Source organism: Lissotriton vulgaris, chromosome 10 (assembly GCF_964263255.1).
Source record: "Lissotriton vulgaris chromosome 10, aLisVul1.2, whole genome shotgun sequence".
NCBI lineage: Eukaryota > Metazoa > Chordata > Amphibia > Caudata > Salamandridae > Lissotriton > Lissotriton vulgaris.
The window spans coordinates 1129877521-1129898724 of NC_141698.1; the positions used below are offsets into that span (position 1 = coordinate 1129877521).

The 21204-nt window shown below is 44.9% G+C and overlaps 1 protein-coding gene across 3 annotated transcripts in view; it reads left to right on the forward strand.

Annotated features, from left to right (window-relative positions):
• Positions 1 to 21204, forward strand: part of LOC147689445 (uncharacterized) — a 388546-nt gene that overhangs the window by 352456 nt on the left and 14886 nt on the right. For all 3 annotated transcript variants that reach the window (XM_086942213.1, XM_086942214.1, XM_086942212.1), the window contains 2 exons: positions 731 to 832; positions 4527 to 4649. In XM_086942213.1, coding sequence (XP_086798339.1) covers positions 731 to 832; positions 4527 to 4649 — 225 coding nt within the window. The remainder of the gene's footprint in view (positions 1 to 730; positions 833 to 4526; positions 4650 to 21204) is intronic.

The following is a 21204-nucleotide window of genomic DNA, read 5'->3' on the forward strand; positions in this document are numbered from 1 at the left end:
CAGCACCCCCTCCCCACAGCGCCTTGAGACCCTCACCGGTAAGTAGCGTGCTTTATAAGTGTAATGATTGATTGATTAATTTACCCCACTGTTCACTTCCCAACCATCCATTTCTTCACCCATTCTATCACCCCACTGTTCACTCCCCACCCATCCATGTCCTCACCCATTCTATCACCCCACTGTTCACTCCTCAACCATCCATTTTCTCACCCATTCTATCACCCCACTGTTCACTCCTCAACCATCCATTTTCTCACCCATTCTATCACCCCACTGTTCACTCCCCACCCATCCATTTCCTCTCCCATTCTATCACCCCACTGTTCACTCCCCACCCATCCATTTCCTCACCCATTCTATCACCCCACTGTTCACTCCCCACCCATCCATTTCCTCACCCATTCTATCACCCCACTGTTCACTCCTCAACCATCCATTTTCTCACCCATTCTATCACCCCACTGTTCACTCCCCAACCATCCATTTCCTCACCCATTCAATCAACCCACAGTTCACTCCCCACCCATCCATGTCCTCACCCGTTTGCCTCCCCGCACATGTTTTCCCGCCCATCATTCACACCTCACCATCGCCCGCTCACTCGCTGCGCCCCTGCTTCGCTCACTGGTTGAAGGAGGGCGCTGCCCTTTTGCCCCTGTGCTTGAGTTCATGACAATAGATGAACATGTGACCGAGACCTTCAGGCTGTGATCTCTTCTCCTTGCAGGCCCACCCCAATGCAAAGAGAGACCACCTTCACCACCACGAGCACCGACCCCTGGCGCACATCCTCCGAGTACTCGGACGACACGGAATCTACCTCCAGAAGGTACGTCGCTCCAGTGCTCTCAACGCAGGCAAAGGAAAATTAAAATACTAATAACCTCGTTATTTTCATTTCATTTTTCAGTACGGTGCTGGGTTAGGGCGGGCGCGGATGGTGTCACTTGGAGGAGTGGTTTGCACACTACGAGCGGATATGGCTGCATGGCCGGCCAAACAGTCATGCGCACTTTGCATGTTCCCCACCAGACTGTAATACACAGCCTGGTGGGGAATATGCACAAGCTCCCACACCTATCACAACACTGCATTGCAGCGTTGTGATTGGCTATGGGGAGGCAGCCTGGGTGCTTCCTGTTTGGAATGGAAGCTAATGAGAGATGGCGGCATCAGAAGAGACCAGAGCTGAGGGGAAATGGCGGCTGGCAAAAGGGAAGTGTTTTTTTTTGTTTTTGCCGCCCGACCCCCCTACCTCCACCCTCCGCCTGCCCTGCCACCCCCGTTCCCTGCGAGCTGCCTCTGGAAGCTTGGGTGGTGCTTGTGACCCCCTAGTGATGGGTCTGGGGGACTAGAGAACTTCTCTCTGTCCCTTCTGCCCTGGGGAGATGTTGGGTGGGTGAGTGCCATGTGTGATCGGGAACGATAACAGGTCCAGTGGTTGTAATAGAACATGATCAGAGGTGCAGTAATGTAACATGCCATAATTAGAGGTATAGAGATGGTGACAGGGCATGATTACAGGGACAACATTAGTAAGAGTGAGAATTACAGACACAAATGTGTGATAAGGCACAATTACAGGTCTAGTGGTTGATAAGAACAGTGAATAATTACTGGTACACTGGTCAATGATTGCGACAGGTCACGATTATGGGACTAGCGAATTACTTGAACAGTGAATAATTATCGATAGAATGATTTTGATAGGGCACGATTACAGGTCCAGTGGTTGATATGAACGGTGCAGTGAATAGTACCTGATACAATGATTGCGAAAGGGCACAATTACGGGCGTAGTGGTTGAGATAGGACATAGTTACAGGTACACCGATTGTGATAGGGCATGAATATGAATACCTTAACTCATAGGACTTGAGCATAGGTACGGAGTCCAAGCCCAGAGGTAAGATTCAGTCGCTTCTCATCTGGTCCACCGTGATCCTTCCAGCATCTCAAGCATGGAGGCGGGTCTTCCGAGCACCAGGACCCAGACCTCAGAATGCTGAAAGCCCACAGCTTCCCCGTCTCATCGGGTATCTTCAGGTCAGGAAGCTCTTGGAAACTGAGTTCTTCAGACCAGATTTGGACCAGTCCGCTTCCACCTCCAGGGGAGCGGCGGCTGTAAGACCAGTTCATGCCTTCAGCGGGGATCTACCCCCCTTTCCTTATCCCTCATTTAACTGTTTATGATTACTCTGAAGGCGCTAAGGCGTATAAAGGACCTGAATAAATAATTGTCCACATCTTGAGTCTGGATTTACAGAGACCTAAATGAGAGAAATTGCCAGATTGAAGGAAAAAGACTGGTGCATTTGATTTTCTTTGACAAACTTTCATTAAAATAAAAAATATTATTTTTATTTAAACAATTAACATATAAAATAACACTTTACAGACAGTATCATACATCATTATCGCAATTTGCAATTCTCCACATCTGAAGTATAGCTCCAGTCATGGTAGCAATATACAACAGGTGGCATTCAGTCCAAATCCATAGTTGGTAGAACTCTCGGTGGCTCACAAATGTCCCCCACTGTAAGTGTTCCATTTTTGCCAAATTTGCGACCATTTATTTGGGCATCCTCATGCAATATATACCGTTTTTTTCTGTGAACATGTAATGATCCATGTCGTTTTCCCAAATCCTCATGGATGATTTTTCTCTCGCCCCCCACAATTTTGCCATATTTCTTTTGGCCACCATCATTCCCACTGATACCCATATCTTCTCTTTGACGTTGAGGTCTGTAGGGCCCCAGATATTTAAGAGACATCATTTTATGTTGCAATCTGTAGTTATCCCCATGACTTCTGTCATACAGCTCGTTACCCTCTCCCAGTAGCTCTGAATTAACGGACATTCCCAAAGTATATGTATGAATGTACCATCAAGCCCACATCCCCTAACACAAAGTCTGCCCACCCGAAACCCATCTTCATCAATGTTTGTCCCGAATAATATATTCTATGTAATATTTTGAGTTGACCAAGTCTCATTCTGGATGAGACTGCTGTTTCTTTTCGAGAAGCTAGCGCGGCTACATCATGGTCCCAATGTGAACGGAGGCGGAGACAGGTATCTGGGGAATTGTCTATTAGTTTTCTATATATAATGGAGATTGCCTTCTCTGGGAGGTGGCCATCTAGTATTCTGTCCTCGAGCGGTGAGGCGGGTTATCACCCTTAGGTATCACCGATTGCAACGCATACTTAACCTGGAGATATCTGTAGTATTCTAAAGTCGCCAGGTTGTATCCGTCTCTCAGCTGGTCAAAGGAGAGTATTTCTCCATCCCTCCAAGGGTCACCTACTGAGGATAAGTCAATTAAGCCCCATTTGTCAAATCCTTGTGTGACTCTCAGATTCCCAAACTGGGCTGTGTCCCAGAGTGGGGTGGCCCCCGTGATTTTATCCTTCCACCCCAAGCTTAGAGTGGCTTCTCTCCATACTTTACCTGAGTGGTTGATAGGCCCTGTTAGTTTCAATTTAGAAGGATTGGCATACAGTGCTCCCCTGTAATTACCCCCAGGTAGGAACCCTCTGTCCATGCTGAACCCGGGATCTATCTGTGGGCCGTACGTGCACTGATTAATGGCCGCGAGATGAGCTGCCCAATATTAACGTCGAATGTCGGGGAGAGCAATGCCTCCATCGTACCACCCCTCTGTGAGCTTAGCCAGCGACACTCGTGGAGGTTTTCCCTCCCACAGGAGGTCCCTCAAAACAGAATCAATTGATTTGAAATATGTTTGCGATCCCGGGAGCGGTGCATTCTGGAGAGCATAAAGGAAATGGAGGAGTGACATAATTTTAAACCTGGCTGCCCTCCCAGGAGGAAGCGATTTCCAATGAACAACATCACTTTTTAGGCGCTGCAAAGGAGGAAGTAGATTCTGACCATACGAGAGTGTCAGGGCGGTTGTTGTGGTAAAACCTCTGGGTAAGGTTGGGTTCTCCTCGCTCAACACATATAGGACCGATTCAGACCAGTTGATGGTGTAACCTGAAAATTCCCCAAAGACCAAGAAGATGTGACTTGCTCGATTTAGAGAGGCAGCAGGTGAGGCCAAGTAAACATCATCTGCATAACGTGATATTCGGTCCTCCCAGTCTTGCGCCCATTTCAACCCTCGAATTATCGGATACCTCCTTATACACATCGCCAGTGGCTCCAAGATGAGGGCAAAAATTAATGGGGAAAGGGGGCAAACCTGATGAGTGCCCGTACCCAGCTCAAATGGGGAAGCTACCTGAATATAGACCAATGTCCGTGCGAGGGGGGCAGCATAGAGGAGGCGTACCCAGCTCAGGAAGCCAGGGCCGAAACGAACTTCCCTTTTTAATGCAATGTTTCTTTTGTGATGACATATTCAGTGAGTCTGCCTCTTAGAGAAGGGGAACGGGGGCTGGACGCAGTTTTTTGGCTAAATGATCATGATTGCTTCCATGCAGTGTGTTGCTGTTTCCTTGTCTGGTTTCATTGCACCAAAGGTGACATGTTCATTCTTGTATTCCAGATCTATCATAAACTCCAGCGAAAGGACAATCACCACCACCACCACCACCACCATTACCCGAGAAGGTCGCAACCAGCAGTCTCTAGAGACGGAACACACCGACTCCGAGCCTTACAGCCCCAGGTGAGAGGAGTCCTCAGACCTGCAGCCCTGTGGCAGACCTGTAGAAAGAGGATGTCTGTGCGGCTGTCTCAGGGTCTGCACATATCATACATGTGCTCATGTCTGTAGGATATGCATATTCCATGCATGTGGTTCTATCTGTAGGATCAGCACATTCCAAGCCCATGGGCCTGTACGAGAACCTGTCTAGCTCACATATGAGCCTCCGTCTTTAGGATCAGCGCATTCCAAGCCTATGGGTCCGCCCTAGAACCTGTGCAGTTCACATATGAGGCTCTGTCTTTAGTTTCTGCACATTTCATTTATGTGATACTGTCTTTAGAATATCTATATTTCATGTGTGTGTTCCTGTATTTAGGATATGCACATTTCATATTTGTTATGTTATGTTATGTTATTGCTTATTTGTATAGCGCCTATCAACGCCGGTCTCTAAGCGCTTAGAAACAGAACAACACAACACACTGTTAACCCAAGTCCCTCAGGCTACCCATCGACTATGCTGGAATCATCACCCTTTTAAATAGATGGGTTTTTAATTTCTTTCTGAAGGGCAGTAACTGAGATTCTTCCTTCAAAGTAGTCCGAAGTGCATTCCACAACTGTGGGAGAAGAACAGACAGGGCTCTGCCTCCTCTGGTTTTTAGCTTGAATCTGGGTTGGATCAGATTAGAGGTCTTCCCTGAGCGCAGAGGTCTACCGGGAACGTATCTCATGAGACGTTGTTTTATGTACTCTGGTGCTTTACCAAAGAAAGCCTTGTGGGCCACACAGAGACATTTGAATTGTCCTCTATACATGACCGGTAGCCAGTGCAACTTTTGGAGCAGGGGGGTGGCGTGAGAGTTTCTAGGCAGGGAGTGGATCAGTCTTGCTGCATCGTTCTGTACTACCTGCAGCTTCCTCAACAGCTTCTGTGGCAAGCCGAGGTATAGTGCATTGCCGTAATCAAGTCTTGGAATAACTGTGGCAGATACAATCGATTGCAGGGTAGAGGCTGATAAGATGGGTACCAATTTCCGCAATTGCCTCAGTACACCCGTGCAAGAGCCAACCACGGCTGTGACTTGGGGAGCTATTGAGAGGTCTGCATCAATCCTCAGACCCAGACTTTTTACCACCCTACCAGGAGGGGGAGTAGGACCTAGCTCTGGGGGCCAGTATAGGTCACTCCAGGGGTTCCCTAGGTTACTGAGGACCAGCACCTCTGTTTTTTCGGCATTCACTATCAACAGATTGTTGGTCATCCAGTTGACCGTGAAGCTAAGCAGATTCCTCACTGATTCCTGGGCTTCAATGGTGTCTTCCAGCTGAACCAGTAGCTGGGTATCATCTGCATAGTTAAAAACTTCACAGTTCCGGCTCATGAACTCCTCAACCAGCGGCTGCAGGTAGATATTGAGGAGCAGGGGGGATAGCGCTGACCCCTGGGGCACGCCCCATGTTACATCACTAATCCCCGATAGCTGATCACCCAGCTGTACCCTTTGAGTACGACCTGATAGAAAAGACTCCAGACACTTTAGCACTTGGCCTGTGATCCCCAGCTTCACGATACGGTCCAGCAGGATGGTGTGGCTGACCGTATCGAAAGCCGCCGACAGATCTAGGAGAATCAGGGCGCACGGCTGTTTATTGTCTGTCCTGACTCTCAGTTGGTCGGTGACCGCGGCCATTACTAGTTCCGTACTGTGTTGGGATCGGAACCCTGCTTGCCTGGCATGAAGGAGGTGGTGTTCCTCCAGATAGCCAGCCAAAGTGCCTAGGACGTGCTTCTCCAAAAGCTTTCTCAGGAAAGGAAGCTGCGAGATGGGCCTGTAATTTTTCAAGGCCTTCGGGTCAGGGCCAACTTTTTTTAATAGTGGGGAGACCCTAGCTTCCTTCAACTGGAAAGGAAGATACCCTGTTTCCAGTGAGTTATTAAGTAAACTCACCACCTGGGGCTGGATGCCTGGCAATGCCATTTTAAAAATTCTTGGGGGGCATGGGTCTATAGTGGAGCCAGATTTGGTCTGTCCAACAAGTTCCTCGAGGCGTGTGTCGTCGATAGGAGGAAAGATGCTTAACATCATGGGCGGCACCTGAGCCCCTAGCGTGGACAAAGTGGGAGTGACTGAGCGTGCGTTGATATCAGTGATGATATCCTGTACCTTCTGGAGGAAAAAAGTTTGGAATGAGTCACAGTCTGGCTCATCATTCACAGAGATTATCCCTTTCTGTTGCGTGAGCTCTCTTAGGATCACAAAGGTTTCTCGCTGTAAATTAGTTGCTTCTCTAATTCTTCCCTCGTAGAAGGCTGACTTTCCCTCCAGAATGTCTGCCTTATATTTCGCCAGCAGAGTTTTAAAAGTTTCTGCCTCCGTTATTGACCGTAATTAAGTCTCCACCTTCTCTCAGCCTTCCGGAGAGCTTGCTTTTTCTCTTTCAGTGAGGCGTCGAACCATGGCGCTCCCTTCTCTTTGGATCTGGTCCTCTCTATCTGCTCAGGAGCCAGTTGATCAAGAGCGGCGAGCAGCCAGGACCTAAGCGCGGTGGCATCTTTATCTAAATTTATGCCACTCAGTGTGGGAGGGGCGGCTGAGGACAGGGCGGCTATTAAAGAATCAGCCTCAACCTTATTCCAGAGCCGGACTTTCCTCCGTGCCTGATTAAATGCAGCCCGAACGGAGTCACCTGGAACCCAGCATCTGATCATAGAATGGTCCGAACAGATCCAGGGGCTGACCTTGGTAATTGCAGTATTAGGCATAGAAGACCATACCAGGTCTAGCGTGTGGCCCTTCACGTGGGTGGGGCCCACCACCAGCTGTTGGAGGTTTAGCGCTGAAAGGTTAGCTTCAAACTCCAACTCGGTGGGGTCTCTAGGTGCTTCTGAGTTTAGAATCTGCACCTATTATGCATGTGCTTAGGATTTGAAGATTTGCTCTTTTCATGCATGTGGTCCTGTGTTTAGGATCATCACATTTCAAATATCCACATGTGTGGTTATCTGATGGAATATCGTATATAAAAATATCACCACAAAAATATTGCAGAAAAATATTGAGTACACAAATATTGACTTTACGTACCTTGCATGTAAAGTAAAAAATCAGAAAAATATATAAAAGGACACATTATTGTCAGAAAATAGGTAACTATGTTGAATTTTAACTATTATAAAGTATATTAACTTTAACAGTATTACAAAGACAATATGCCTACATTAATGAAAAATATATAAAAATGTATAACTTACAAGCATAAAATAAAGATACATATTTTAAAATGATCAAAAATTATTAACATAACTTTACAAAATATGTAAAAATATGTACACAAATTAAAAAATACTAATAATAAGTCATCATAATTACAAACACTAGATATTACTATATTAAGATATAGATTAACAATTTTAAAATAAATTACTAAAAATATTACTACAAAAATAAATAATCAAAACATTTAACTTATAAAAAAAATATATACACAATATTTTTTTTGTAGGTTAGTTTAATGTTTTATACATATATATATATATATCCGAAGAACAACGCTTTCTTCCGTGGGCCAGGAGTCCTCCACGCCAAGCAGACACGGACCAAATTCAAGTGCAAATTTTTTCTTTATTGAGTGCAAGCAAGCCGCATGACGTTTCGGCTCCGATATGAGTGTGTGTGTGGGTGTGTATATATATATATATATATATATATATATATATATATATATATATATATATATATATATATATATATATATATATATATATATATATATATATATATGTATATATATATATATATATATATATATATATTACCTACTGGTGGTCGCCAATAGGTAGTTATAGTTAGGATTATTTTCAATGCAAAATCTCAACATTCTGTTGTGAATAACTTTGGTGCCGGTTGAGGAATCTGCTTGAAAATTTCCTAAAATTTGCCTCGCGGCGCCCCGGTCCTTCCCTGGAAGTTTGGAGGGGATTTATCAAGCGGGGGCAGAGATAAAAGGGGGGTCCCAAAACGTGTTTTCCCCATGTTAATTTCCATAGGGCGGTCGACCTCACTTTTAGCCCGAACGGCTGAATGGATTTCCACCAAACTTGGCAAAATTGTAGGGACTGGTACCCCGATGTGCCTTTGCTATGTCTCAAGATATATGCTCCAGTGGTTTTTACAAAAATTAACTTTGAAAAAATATATATTGGGCTATATTGGGCTATATATATGTTAGAGCCCAAATGTAGCCCAATGTAGCCCAAAGATGGCCACCAGAGACAAAAAAAAACAAATGTAGCCCAAATATCAGCCAGATGTAGCCCAACTATAGCCCAATGACAGAATGTCCCAGAGTGTTCTAAAGAACAACTAGAGCGCTAACAGTCTTACTTATGACAAAAGTATGGCACACCTGAAGTCATCTTGATTGGAATAAAGTGTTAACGCTTAAAACATTTAATTTGCAAAGGAACAAAATGAGGGGGTTCATTTTGCCATAGAAATTATGATTAGTGCTGAAGAAAGAAAAATTAGGGCACATTTTGAGTAACTTCTCAAATCCTCTTATATTTTATTTAAAAAATTCTGATATGCAGTCTCCAAGATGGCCACCAGAGGCAAAAGAGCCCAAATGTAGCCCAAATATCAGCCAGGCTAACAGTCTTACTTATGACAAAAGTAGGGCACACCTGAAGTCATCTTGATTGGAATAAAGTGGTAACACTTAATACATTTAATTTGAAAAGGAACAAAATGAGGGGTTTCATTTTGCCATAGAAATGTTATATATATATATGTGCCATGGGTGTTTCATTCTCTCCAAGCTATGCAAACTTTACCATGGGATGGTGGGAGAAGCACATAGCTTGGAGAGAAGAAAACGAGCCATACACCACGGATGTGGTTATATGGCTCAGATTCATAGATGATCTGTTCCTCCTTTGGAAGGGGACCAAACAGAAATTGGTGGAATATATTGAAATCCTAAATGAAAATGAAGTTGGACTACAATTCACGTCAAACATCCAGAAAGAAGAAATAGAATTTCTGGATACCAAAGTCTATGTTAAAAATAAGAAATTGGAAACAACTGTATTCAACCTCCACAAATAGTGTATTACACGGAAGCAGTTTCCATCCTACCTCACTAAAAAAGAGTATCCCTTATGGGGAATTTATAAGAATGAAAAGGGATTGCTCGGAAGAAACTGAAATGGAGAACAAATTCAAAGAGACCAAAGATCGCTTCTCCGAGCGTGGATATAAACATGCTGACATAATCAAGGGAGCACAAAAAGCAAGAGCCAAGACTAGAGCAGAAACACTGATAACAAGACAAAATCCAACTGGAGGCACTGAGGAAGATGAGCAACCACGACTAATATTAACATACTCCAAGGAAAGCTACAACATCAGGCGAATATTGTCAAAGTATTGGAATGTGTTAAAGAAAGACAATGAAATAGGCGGTCTAATTGGCGATAATCCATTAGTAACATATCGCAAAGCTCCATCAATCCGTGATACTCTGGTCAACAGCCACTTCAAACAAATAAGAACTCAAAGTTGGCTGGAAAAAAGACAATTGGGTTTCAGCAAATGCATGACATGCAAAGCGTGTAAAATTGGTCAAAATATGAAATCACTCATTGATCCCAGGGGCAGAACTTTTGATATCAGGAACAAAATCACCTGCGACTCACAATTTGTTGTGTATCAAATTCAATGTTTTTGTGGGAAAAAATATATTGGCTCGACAATCTGTCCATTAAAGAAGAGAATTCTCGAACACACGAGAGCAATCCAGAACAATGACCCAACCTACGCAACAGCAAAACATCTGAACTCACATCCAGGGAGAACCTGGAAGGATATGAAATATTCAGGAATAGCGTTGGTTGGCGATAATGAGAGAGGTGGTGACCGAGTAACCAATTTGAGAAGGCTTGAGTCTAAATTAATAATTAGATTCAAAACAAGAAGCCCTTGGGGGCTCAACGCCGATGAGGAACTTTATGTACATTTATAAGATAGATGCCTGCTCCTATGCTGTTGTATTTTGTTTTGACAAAGAATTGACATAGTCCTCAACTTTCGTTGCAATATAGAAAGAATGACACATTGCAGCAACAAAGCAGTTTCTGTTTTCTACCAAGTCGAACAACATGAAGTCAATGTATGTGATAAGCAGTAAATGAATTGATTTTGATTTTAATTGTTCATACAATATAATTACTGTTGATCCACAGCATGTAGCGACAGAATTAAGACTCACAGGCACTCAGCCATGACTAAACACAGGGACACTCAGTCCACTACTGTATCTCTAAAATTAGGTGAGAAGTGGCGCAACAGATGTGAGCGAATTCAGCCACATCACTAACAGTCCTAGGACCTTATCTTGCGCCCTGGCAGTCACCATCAAACACAACTTAAGTGAGTATTAATGATGTCGTGAATGTGCTGGGATCCGGTACTTTATTTTGCATGATTTGGAATTACACTAATCCATAAAACTACTGTGCCCACAATGCACCATAATTGCCAAGTGGTGACTACAGGTATATAATGTGGAAAGCAATGATGGACTAATGTTATATATATATATATATATATATATATATATATTACCTACTGGCTATCGCCAGTAGGTATATATAGTTAGAATTTTTTCCCTATGGGACTTTTGAAAATTCTATGTCTAATAACTTTGGCGTTTGTGGACGGAATCGGCTGAAATTTTCAGGAAAATGGCACATTTTGTTTCTGAGCAGCCCCTGAAAATTTGGTGGGGTTTCGTCAAGGGGGGGCTGAGAAAAAAGGGGGGTCCCAAAACGCGTTTTTTGCATTGAGTTTTCCATAGGGCGGTTGGACTCACTTTTAGCTCGAACGGCTGAATGGATTTGCACGAAACTTGGCAAAATTGTAGGGACTGTTAGCCCGATGTGCCTTTGCTAGGTCTCAATATATGTGCTCCAGTAGTTTTTGAGAAATTAACGTTCAAACCAAGATATATATCTGTAACAGCGCTCTGGGCAGCGATCCGGTCCGCTTACTTTTCGCTTATCGGAACTTTGCGCGCAGAAAGCTGATTGGCTCTCCGGTGTCTGTCAACATTCTAAACAGTCCGGAGCGGACGCCATCTTGTCTCTCGGTAGGATCGAGAGAGAAGAAGAGGTGGAAAACGAAGGGGGAATTTAATGAAAGGGGGCAAGGTATCCCCCTCTTGACCCCCTAGGAATGTTGTTGGGGTTATTAAAGGGTCCCGTGGGGAAAATAAAAAAAAAATGATTTTTCACGGTAGAAGCGCGGCCGCGAACTGGTAGCGAAACGGGAATTCGCCATTTTGTGCTTCGTAAATTAAATTACTAGTTATAAGTGGGTGCGGGAGACGTATCCTAATCCCCTATGTTTCCTGAGGGTGGGTGAGGAGGCTGATATATGTTGATACATCTCTTCCAGCGGCTGTGCGTGAGCTTTTTTTTTTTTTTTGCTGCGTGACAGTCCGGAGCGGCCGCCATCTTGTCTCTCGGTAGGATCGAGAGAGAAGAAAAGGTGAAAAACTAAGGGGGAATTTAATGAAAGGGGGCAAGGTATCCCCCTCTTGACCCCCTAGGAATGTTGTTGGGGTTATTAAAGGGTCCCGTGGGGAAAAAAAAAAAAAATGATTTTTCACGGTAGAAGCGCTTCACGGGCCGCGAACTGGGCCGCAAACTGGTAGCGAAACGGGAATTCGCCATTTTGTGCTTCGTTAATTAAAGTACTAGGTATAAGGGGGTGCGGGAGACATATCCTAATCCCCTATGTTTCCTGAGGGTGGCTGAGGAGGCTGATATATGTTGATACATCTCTTCCAGCGGCTGCGCCATCTTGCCTTTTTTCGAATGCCACAATTTTGTCGTGCACGGCAGCCATTTTAGATGCCAGGCTGGTTCCAGGCTATCACCTAACCCTGCGGATGTAGTTTATGGCCCCAGCTGTAGAGAATTCAGACATGCCAATCCTCCTGATTCAGGCGTGTGAGTACTGATTTCAGTGCTAGTCTCCCGCCTCCCGATTTCTGCAAGCAAAAACCCGGGGGCATATTACGAACAACTAGCGATAATTTTTGTCTCTAACTTGTTTAGAGACAAAAATTATCGCCGCACATCGGCGATTTTTATCGCAGATAAACCTTGCTATTATCGCAGAAAAGTCAGCGATATTCATGTATTATCGACCTAATGCTCTTAGCCATGTTATCCACCTCCCATTGGATAACATGGCTAAGAACTGCTCAGGGCAGGTGTTAGATTTTGGAGATATTCGCGCTTAGCGCGAATATCTCCAAAAGTTGGTAATAGAAGGTAGCGATGTTAGGGACTGTTTCCAGTCGCTAACATCTTGGCACGCCACTTTGCATGTCATTAGTGATAAGTATCACTGACATGCAAAGCGGGGCCCAAGATGGTCGCTATCTCCTTTTAGCTGTCACTAACTGGTGTTAGCGACAGCTTGATAATAGGGAAATAATTTTATCTCCGCTTTCATGGTTTTTAAAGCCAAAAAAGCGGAGATAAACCCCCTTGATAATATGCCCCACGATTCCTTGGGGGTTTCAGCTGACAGGGCTTGGTATTGTGTTACATGGTAATTTTTCCAGGAAACGTCAGAGGGTCGATGCAGGGGTTCTAGAAGAGGTGATAAACCATTTAAGCCTCATGAACAAGCGCATGGTCTTTTAAAGATTTGTGAAGTACTCGGGGCGGCGGTGTGTGTGTGCCCTCTTTCAGGAGCGGGCGGGGGGGCACTGCCAGCAACTTGCCAGGTCAGGTAGTGTTCAACACGTGCATCACCCTTTCTCTGCCTGCTATTGCGCTCCATGCTTCGGAAAGGTAAGAAAAAGAACGTGCATTTGAGTTTGAAATGTCCGATCCTGCAGCAGCACACTTCCAAAGCCCACACATGACAATAACCCGATTCAAGGCCCCATTCACCCGTTTTTAAAAAAATAGATAACACTCCAACAAAGTAAGGTTATAAAACTTTATTAACTACAAACTTTAACAAACGGAACAAAAACTAAAAACATTTAAACATTTCTCAACACAAAAAGCAACAATGGTTAGAAGCTGTCTTTTGTGCGAATAGTCCCAAGGCAGCACAACGTGCAGAGTTCTGGACGGCACCCAGGTGATGTCGCCTGGGTGCCGCACTGGTTTAGGGATCCTACAATGCTGCTCCGAAAATTGGCGTGGGGCGTCCCGGGTGGGGCGGGGGGAGGCCTCGTCAGTAGTGGTCTGTTGTGCGAATAGTCCCAAGGCAGCACAACGTGCAGAGTTCTGGACGGCACCCAGGTGATGTCGCCTGGGTGCCGCACTGGTTTAGGGATCCTACAATGCAGCACAGAAAAACAGCGTGGGGCGTCCCGGGTGGTGCGGGGGGAGGCCTCGTCAGTAGCGGTCTGTGTCCAGTGTCACATGGCTGACACAACATGTACGACAGGCACCCAGGTGATGTCCAGTAAACTGCCGCACTGGTTTTGGTATCCTACAATGCTGCTCCGAAAATTGGCGTGCGGCGGCCCGGGGGGGGGGCGTGGGGGAGCCGGCGTGAACGGGCCTCCCCAGGTGGCGGCCATCTAGCTGAGTTGCGCTCGCTCTTGCGGCCACAGCGTCTCGCTCACCATGTTGTTGAGTTGCTCCCACTCTTGCAGTGCAGCGATAGGCGGCTGCCACATGGCTCTTAAAATGGCGGACAGCTCCTCGGTTTTAGGCCTGGTCCACTGAAATGGTCCTGGGACACTTTGGAACTCGGACGCTTGCCTGCTAGGGCTTGGGTTCCATTCTCGAAAAGCGTCCCCTCAGCCGTGAAGATTGTATAAAAGTCTTGGGGGCCCCCGACTCCCGCAGGCTTCCGGTGGGGAGCGGCTGCCATGATTGCTCGCGGAATGACCACGACGGAGCCACGAGATGGTGGTGCTCTCATGCTGACGCCAGCTTCAGTCTGAATGATCCAGAAACAAGGTGGGGCTTTCATCGTTTGGGAAAAAAAAATGTTCTAAACCAATGAAAAGTGTTATTTTTAGGTCATATGACCAAGCCTTCCATCTTTAGGAAACCAAAAGTAAAATGAACCAATGAAAAGTTTTAAAAACAAGTCACATGACCTGTTATGCGACATAGGGCTACAAAAAGCGTAGAAAATCCGTTGGCACGTGAGGCGGCGTCAGTAGCGGACCGATGTGCGAATAGGCCGAAGGCAGCACAACGCGCCGAGATCTGGATGGCACCGAGGTGGTGTCCAGCAAATTGCCGCACTGGTGTGGCCATCCTACAATGCTGCGCCGAAAGACGGCGTGTCCAGCTGAGTTGCGGTCACTGTTGCGGTACAGTGACTCGAACGCGCCGAGATCCGGATGGCACCGAGGTGGTGTCCAGCAAATTGCCGCACTGGTGTGGCCATCCTACAATGCTGCGCCGAAAGACGGCGTGTCCAGCTGAGTTGCGGTCACTCTTGCGGTACAGTGACTCGAACGCGCCGAGATCCGGATGGCGCCGAGGTGGTGTCCAGCAAATTGCCGTACTGGTGTGGCCATCCTACAATGCTGCGCCGAAAGACGGCGTGTTCAGCTGAGTTCCGGTCACTCTTACGGCACAGTGACTCGAACGCGCTGAGATCCGGATGGCACCGAGGTGGTGTCCAGCAAGTGGCTGCACTGGTGTGGCCATCCTACAATGCTGCGCCGAAAGTCGGCGTGGGGTGCCCCGTTGGCTTATGAGGTGATGTCAGTAGTGGACTGATGTGTGAATAGGTCGGAACCAGCACAAGGCGCCAAGATCCGAATGGCAAGTCCTGGATGTTGAGTGCCTCAGTTGAGATTTCTGAGCAGTGCTTGTAGGACTGTCTGAAGCTTATTTGCACCTGTTGCAGCTTCACTAGGTCCGGCGAAACTTTTTGCCTTTTCCTTTCTGCTTCTTTTCCTACAATGCGTTTCATCTGAAGACACGACCAGGTCCCTGAATGTGTGCAGGGGGACGCTATTGATTGAATGAACGCGCCGAGATCTGGATGGCACCGAGGTGGTGTCCAGCAAATTGCCGCACTGGTGTGGCCATCCTACAATGTTGCGCCGAAAGTCGGCGTGGGGTGCCCCGTTGGTTTATGAGGTGATGTCAGTAGTGGACCGATGTGTGAATAGGTCGGAACCAGCACAAGGCGCCCTGCACTGTTGAGCCTTTTTCAATGTCTGTTTTTTGTTGTTTCCCCTCCATCAAAAACAAAACAAAAATACACGGCGCCAAGATCCGAATGGCAAGTCCTGGATGTTGAGTGCCTCAGTTGAGAGTTCTGAGCAGTGCTTGTAAGACTGTCTGAAGCTTATTTGCACCTGCTGCAGCTTCACTAGGTCCGGCGGAACTTTTTTCCTTTTCCTTTCTGCTTCTTTTCCTACAATGCGTTTCATCTGAAGACACGACCAGGTCCCTGAATGTGTGCAGGGGGACGCTATTGATTGAATGAAAATGGCGGCTTGACACAAAGCTGACTCAAGCGTTACTGTTGGTGCTATACAGACAAAAATTGGTTTTCAGTTTGTACATTCTTCAGGTTTTTTTTTTCCATCCAAGTCTGATTGAGAGTTTGTAGAAAAATGGCTTCAGATTTTCCACATACTACTCTTCAACATTCTTCCTAAATGTAACAATGTGAAACTCACTAGGAGAACGGCTGTTTCTGTTTCCTTTCAAAATGCTGCCACCAATATTTTCTGAATGGAAGACACCATCTTGTAGCATAAAGGGCCGAAAGGGGTTCTGGTCTGGCCGATGGTTGGTGGAGACATTTTGACTATATCTTGGACCTGCCCGGCCTCGCCCAAAATGGCGCCGGTATAAATGGGACTCGTAACTCTTTGCCCGCAAATGTATATCTAGAAAATGTTATTGTAAGTGGCCCTGTCGTATTTTAATTACAAAATGTACGTCCACCGATTCCGCAACTGTTAGACACCTTTGTTCTTGTCACCTAATGGCCCGCTCGTTACGTTCTTCTACAGTGTAAATGTCTCCTCATCATATACGATTTCAGTTTGCTCCGTGGCCGGCCCACGTGGTTATAGGCCCGTATTTGTATACTGACATTTTCACAATAAAGGTTTTTAAAACAAAACACGGTAGTAGTATTTTCATTTGTAAAGTTTTTACTTTTAGTGACTGTTTTCGAATCAGTAAAAGGCAAGTGAAATAAAGCAGTCCAATTACATGACGGATAAAAGGTATAATATGTAGGAACGCAGTAAAGATAAATGGTGAAGGGCAGTTGTGTTTTTCATGTCTGCAACATAAAGTGATCGATAAGAATCTGATAATCAGGCGTATCGGCGACTAAGACAGCAGGCGGAATCTCTTTTACTCAACGGCTCCTTCATGGAAGGAAGAAACGCCCTCTTTCTCGAAAAAGGAATATATTTTACTTGCAAGACAGTTGTAAATTTTCCGGGAAAGTACATTAGCCTGGAATATTATAACATATGTTTGAAAAAAAAATATTGTTCGAAAATAATAAAAAGCGTAATTTTTAGGTCATATGACCAAGCTTTTCATCATTAAATTAACAAAAGTAAAATGAACCAATGAAAAGTTTTATTAACAAGTCACATGACCTGTTATGCTTACGTTACGCGCTGCGCGCCGCGCCTCGGATCACTTCCGGGTGCGCTAACGCGGCGTGTCATAAAACGCATTACGCGACAACGTAGGTCAAGAATATAGTCTAAATGTCTCCACCAACCAGCGTTCAGAACACAACCCCTTTCAGCAGTCCAAAAAGTTCTGTTAAATGACAACAGAGGGGACAGGCAACAAGAACCATCAGTCAAAGAGGGGAGGGCAAGTTCTTCTCTTCCGGGTCATGTTGGGGCGCTACCGGAACTGATCGAATTGGTAGTCTACAGTGTTTCTGGATGTTTCAGACTAAAGCTGGCGTCAGCATGAGACCACTACCATCTCGTAGCTCCGTCGTGGCCATTCCACGAGCAATCATGGCAGCCGCTCCCCACCAGAAGCCTGCGGGAGTCGGAGGCCCCCAAGACTTTTGTAGAATCTTCACGGCTGAGGGGACGCTTTTCGAGAATGGGACCCAAGCCCTAGCAGACAAGCGTCCGAGTTCCAAGGTGTCCCAGGGCCATTTTAGTGGACCAGGCCCAAAACCGAAGAGCCGGCCGCCATTTTGAGAGTCCTGTGGCAGCCGCCTATCGCTGCACCGCAAGAGCGGGCGCATCTCAACTACATAGTGAGCGAGACGCTGTCGTCGCAAGAGCGGGCGGAAAACAGCTGAATGGCGGAAGAGGCACAGTGTAGCAAAAGCGGGCGGAATGGCAACTAAAACGATAAAGGGGCGCCCCACTACAGCTTGTCTTCAGGTCAAACGGATTGTGGGACAAGGTCCAGAATTGAAGAGTCATCAAAAGGCAAAAAGTTCCGCCGGACCCCGGGAGCCGGCCGCCTATGTCGGGGGCGATCTCAGGCTACACCAGTGCTATAAGACTTGGGGAGGGTGTCGGAGCCAAGCGTCTTCTCCGAGTCCATGGCCATCACACCGCCCCTCAGGGGCCTCCGTCAAGCTGTTTAGGAAGGTAACATATCACATTGTTTTCTAATGCAGTCAGGTCCACAAACGACACTCACTTACTTTGAGAATAGTGAAGCTGCAGTAGGTGGAAATAAGCTTCAGACAGTGTTACAAGCACTGCTCAGAACTCTTAACTATGGCACCCAACATCCAGAACTTATGCTATTTGAGAATGGTAGTGACATCGAAGCATCTCAGGGACCAAAACCATTAACGTACTTTCACGTATGAAAATCTTACTTGGGGAGGGGGCAGGAGCGAAGCGCCCCCTCCCAGTCAGCGCCACCACACCGTATGTTGAAAATCTGAAGCCATCGTTCTACAAAGTCAACCAAACTTGGATTGAAAAATCTAGAAAAATGTACAAACTGAAAACCAGTTTTGGTCTGCATAGCATCAGTAACAACGTTTGAGTCAGCTTTGTGTCAAGCCGCCATTTTGATTCAACAAAGCACAGGCATTGAAAAAGGCTGAAATTCAGAACTCTAAACTATGGCACCCAACATCCAGGAGCTTGCTATCCGGATCTTGGAGCCTTGTGCTGTTTTCGATCTATTCACACATCGGTCCACTACTGACATCATCTTATAGACCAACGTTATGTAAATAGTTTTTTAATAAAATGTTTTACCCTGTTTCTTTGCTGGTGTGTTGTCTATATTTTTAATATTTGCATAGGGTTTGTCGTTATTTTGTGCGGGATGGGTGATGGAGCCGAGCTGTCTTGCAGCCCTCATGGTGTGGAGCTCAGTTCATCTCACTATTTTCGTATTTCTCAAGAAGGGTTGTTCCTAATATTTCTATTTTAGCGAGGTCAAAAAGAGATCCAATTAGTGGCCTACTGATTTTGTTCGATTACTTTTATTTTTTTACACGATTTTTCACTATCTGCAAAGACTAAACAGAGTATTGCGACTTTGTGCTTGTTTGTAAATAGAGAATGATCCAAAGAGAACCAATTCTAAAACAGTAAATGCTTGGACAACAATCAATCAAATGGAGAGACAAGGAGGCACGACGGATTACAACGGGGGTAAAGGCCTGCGTTAACTACCCTTCAGTATCTGCAAAGAGAGAGTACTACTAAGGCAAAAGAGGGGAGGGGGGGGGGGCAGCGTTCAAAGCACATCAGCGTGCATAAATACGAAAATGTTTTTATCTATCACGTACTTGACATTTTAAAGCTTTTCATATTTGCTATTAAAAAACCAATGAAATTCACAGAAAAAACCATAGGTTATAGTGGATATATAGTTAGGAATTTGCATTTACAAAACCTTGAAAATTCAATGAAAAAACCATAGGTTATAGGCCATATATAGTTAGGAATTAGCATTTACAAAACCTTATTTTACTCGCATAAAACCATTGAAATTCCATATATAGTTAGCTAACTATAAGCGCTAACTATATATCGCGCACCCGCAATCCACTGCTGATGATGTCACATATTACATCATTCATGACATGGTCAGTGACATCACTGATGACATCACTGATGACATCTCAAATGACAACTCAAATGATATCAATGATGACATCTCAAATGACATCACTGATGACATCACTGATGACAACTCAAATGACATCACTGATGACATCTCATTTGTCATCACTGATCACATCACTCATGTGATAATACAATGAACCTCTTCAGACTCTAATATAACCTTACATACACTCAGTATAAACAGACACTCACAGACTGTCACTCATCCATGGAGTTACTCACACACCTAGTCAGTCATGCAAAGAATCAATCACACCTCCATTTCCTCAACTATACAGTTATACACATCTTACTTATTCAAACATATAATAACACATATTTACTCTCTTATATAATCCCTGATACAAGCTCACAGTGATCGATACAGCCTCTCACACATTCACTGGCTCTTATGTTCAGTTATTTATATATCTCAACTCTCACATGTATTGTGTTTTACATACGTACTTACTTGCACATGTAGCAATGAGAAATCCATTCACTCACCAACACACCCATGCACAGTCAACCGCCCATATAGCTGTTTCCACATGCACTCTTGAACTCATACTCCTAGTGAATCAACTGCTTACACATCTATGCACAGAGTCACGCACCTCCCAGCCACCCACACACACACTCAGCCTCCCATTGAAATACTTGGGCAACCAATCAATAACCCATATGGCCACTCTTATAGCTACTGATCAACACATGCAGCAGCTTACACAACAACAAACATACTGATGCACGAATTAAGACAGTTTAGTCACTAACCCATGTACTCAGTGAGACACATTTAATCACTCACTCATACAGTCAGTCATGCACCTACTAAATTCTTCATCCAGACACTTATACATCCACTCATTCTTCAATATGTGAAACATATTTAAACTTTACAGACACATACAATCACTGGATGTTGTGATCAGTGATGTCATCAGTGATGTCATTTGAGATGTCATCAGTGATGTCATCAGTGATGTCACTGACCATGTCATGAATGATGTAATATGTGACATCATCAGCAGTGGATTGCGGGTGCGCGATATATAGTTAGCGCTTATAGTTAGCTAACTATATATGGAATTTCAATGGTTTTATGCGAGTAAAATAAGGTTTTGTAAATGCTAATTCCTAACTATATATGGCCTATAACCTATGGTTTTTTCATTGAATTTTCAAGGTTTTGTAAATGCAAATTCCTAACTATATATCCACTATAACCTATGGTTTTTTCTGTGATATATATATATATATATATATATATATATATATATATATATATATATATATATATATATATATATATATATATATATATATATGTTCAAATTCAGTACCTGCCCTCCAACCTGACCAACAGTAGGGCAAGAGGGCAAGCTTGAAAACTTTGAAGGGGTCAGATTTACTATTCCTGCTATTCCTGCTAAAATCTGGGCAACAACAGGGGAAGTCTTGGATATTGGAGTAG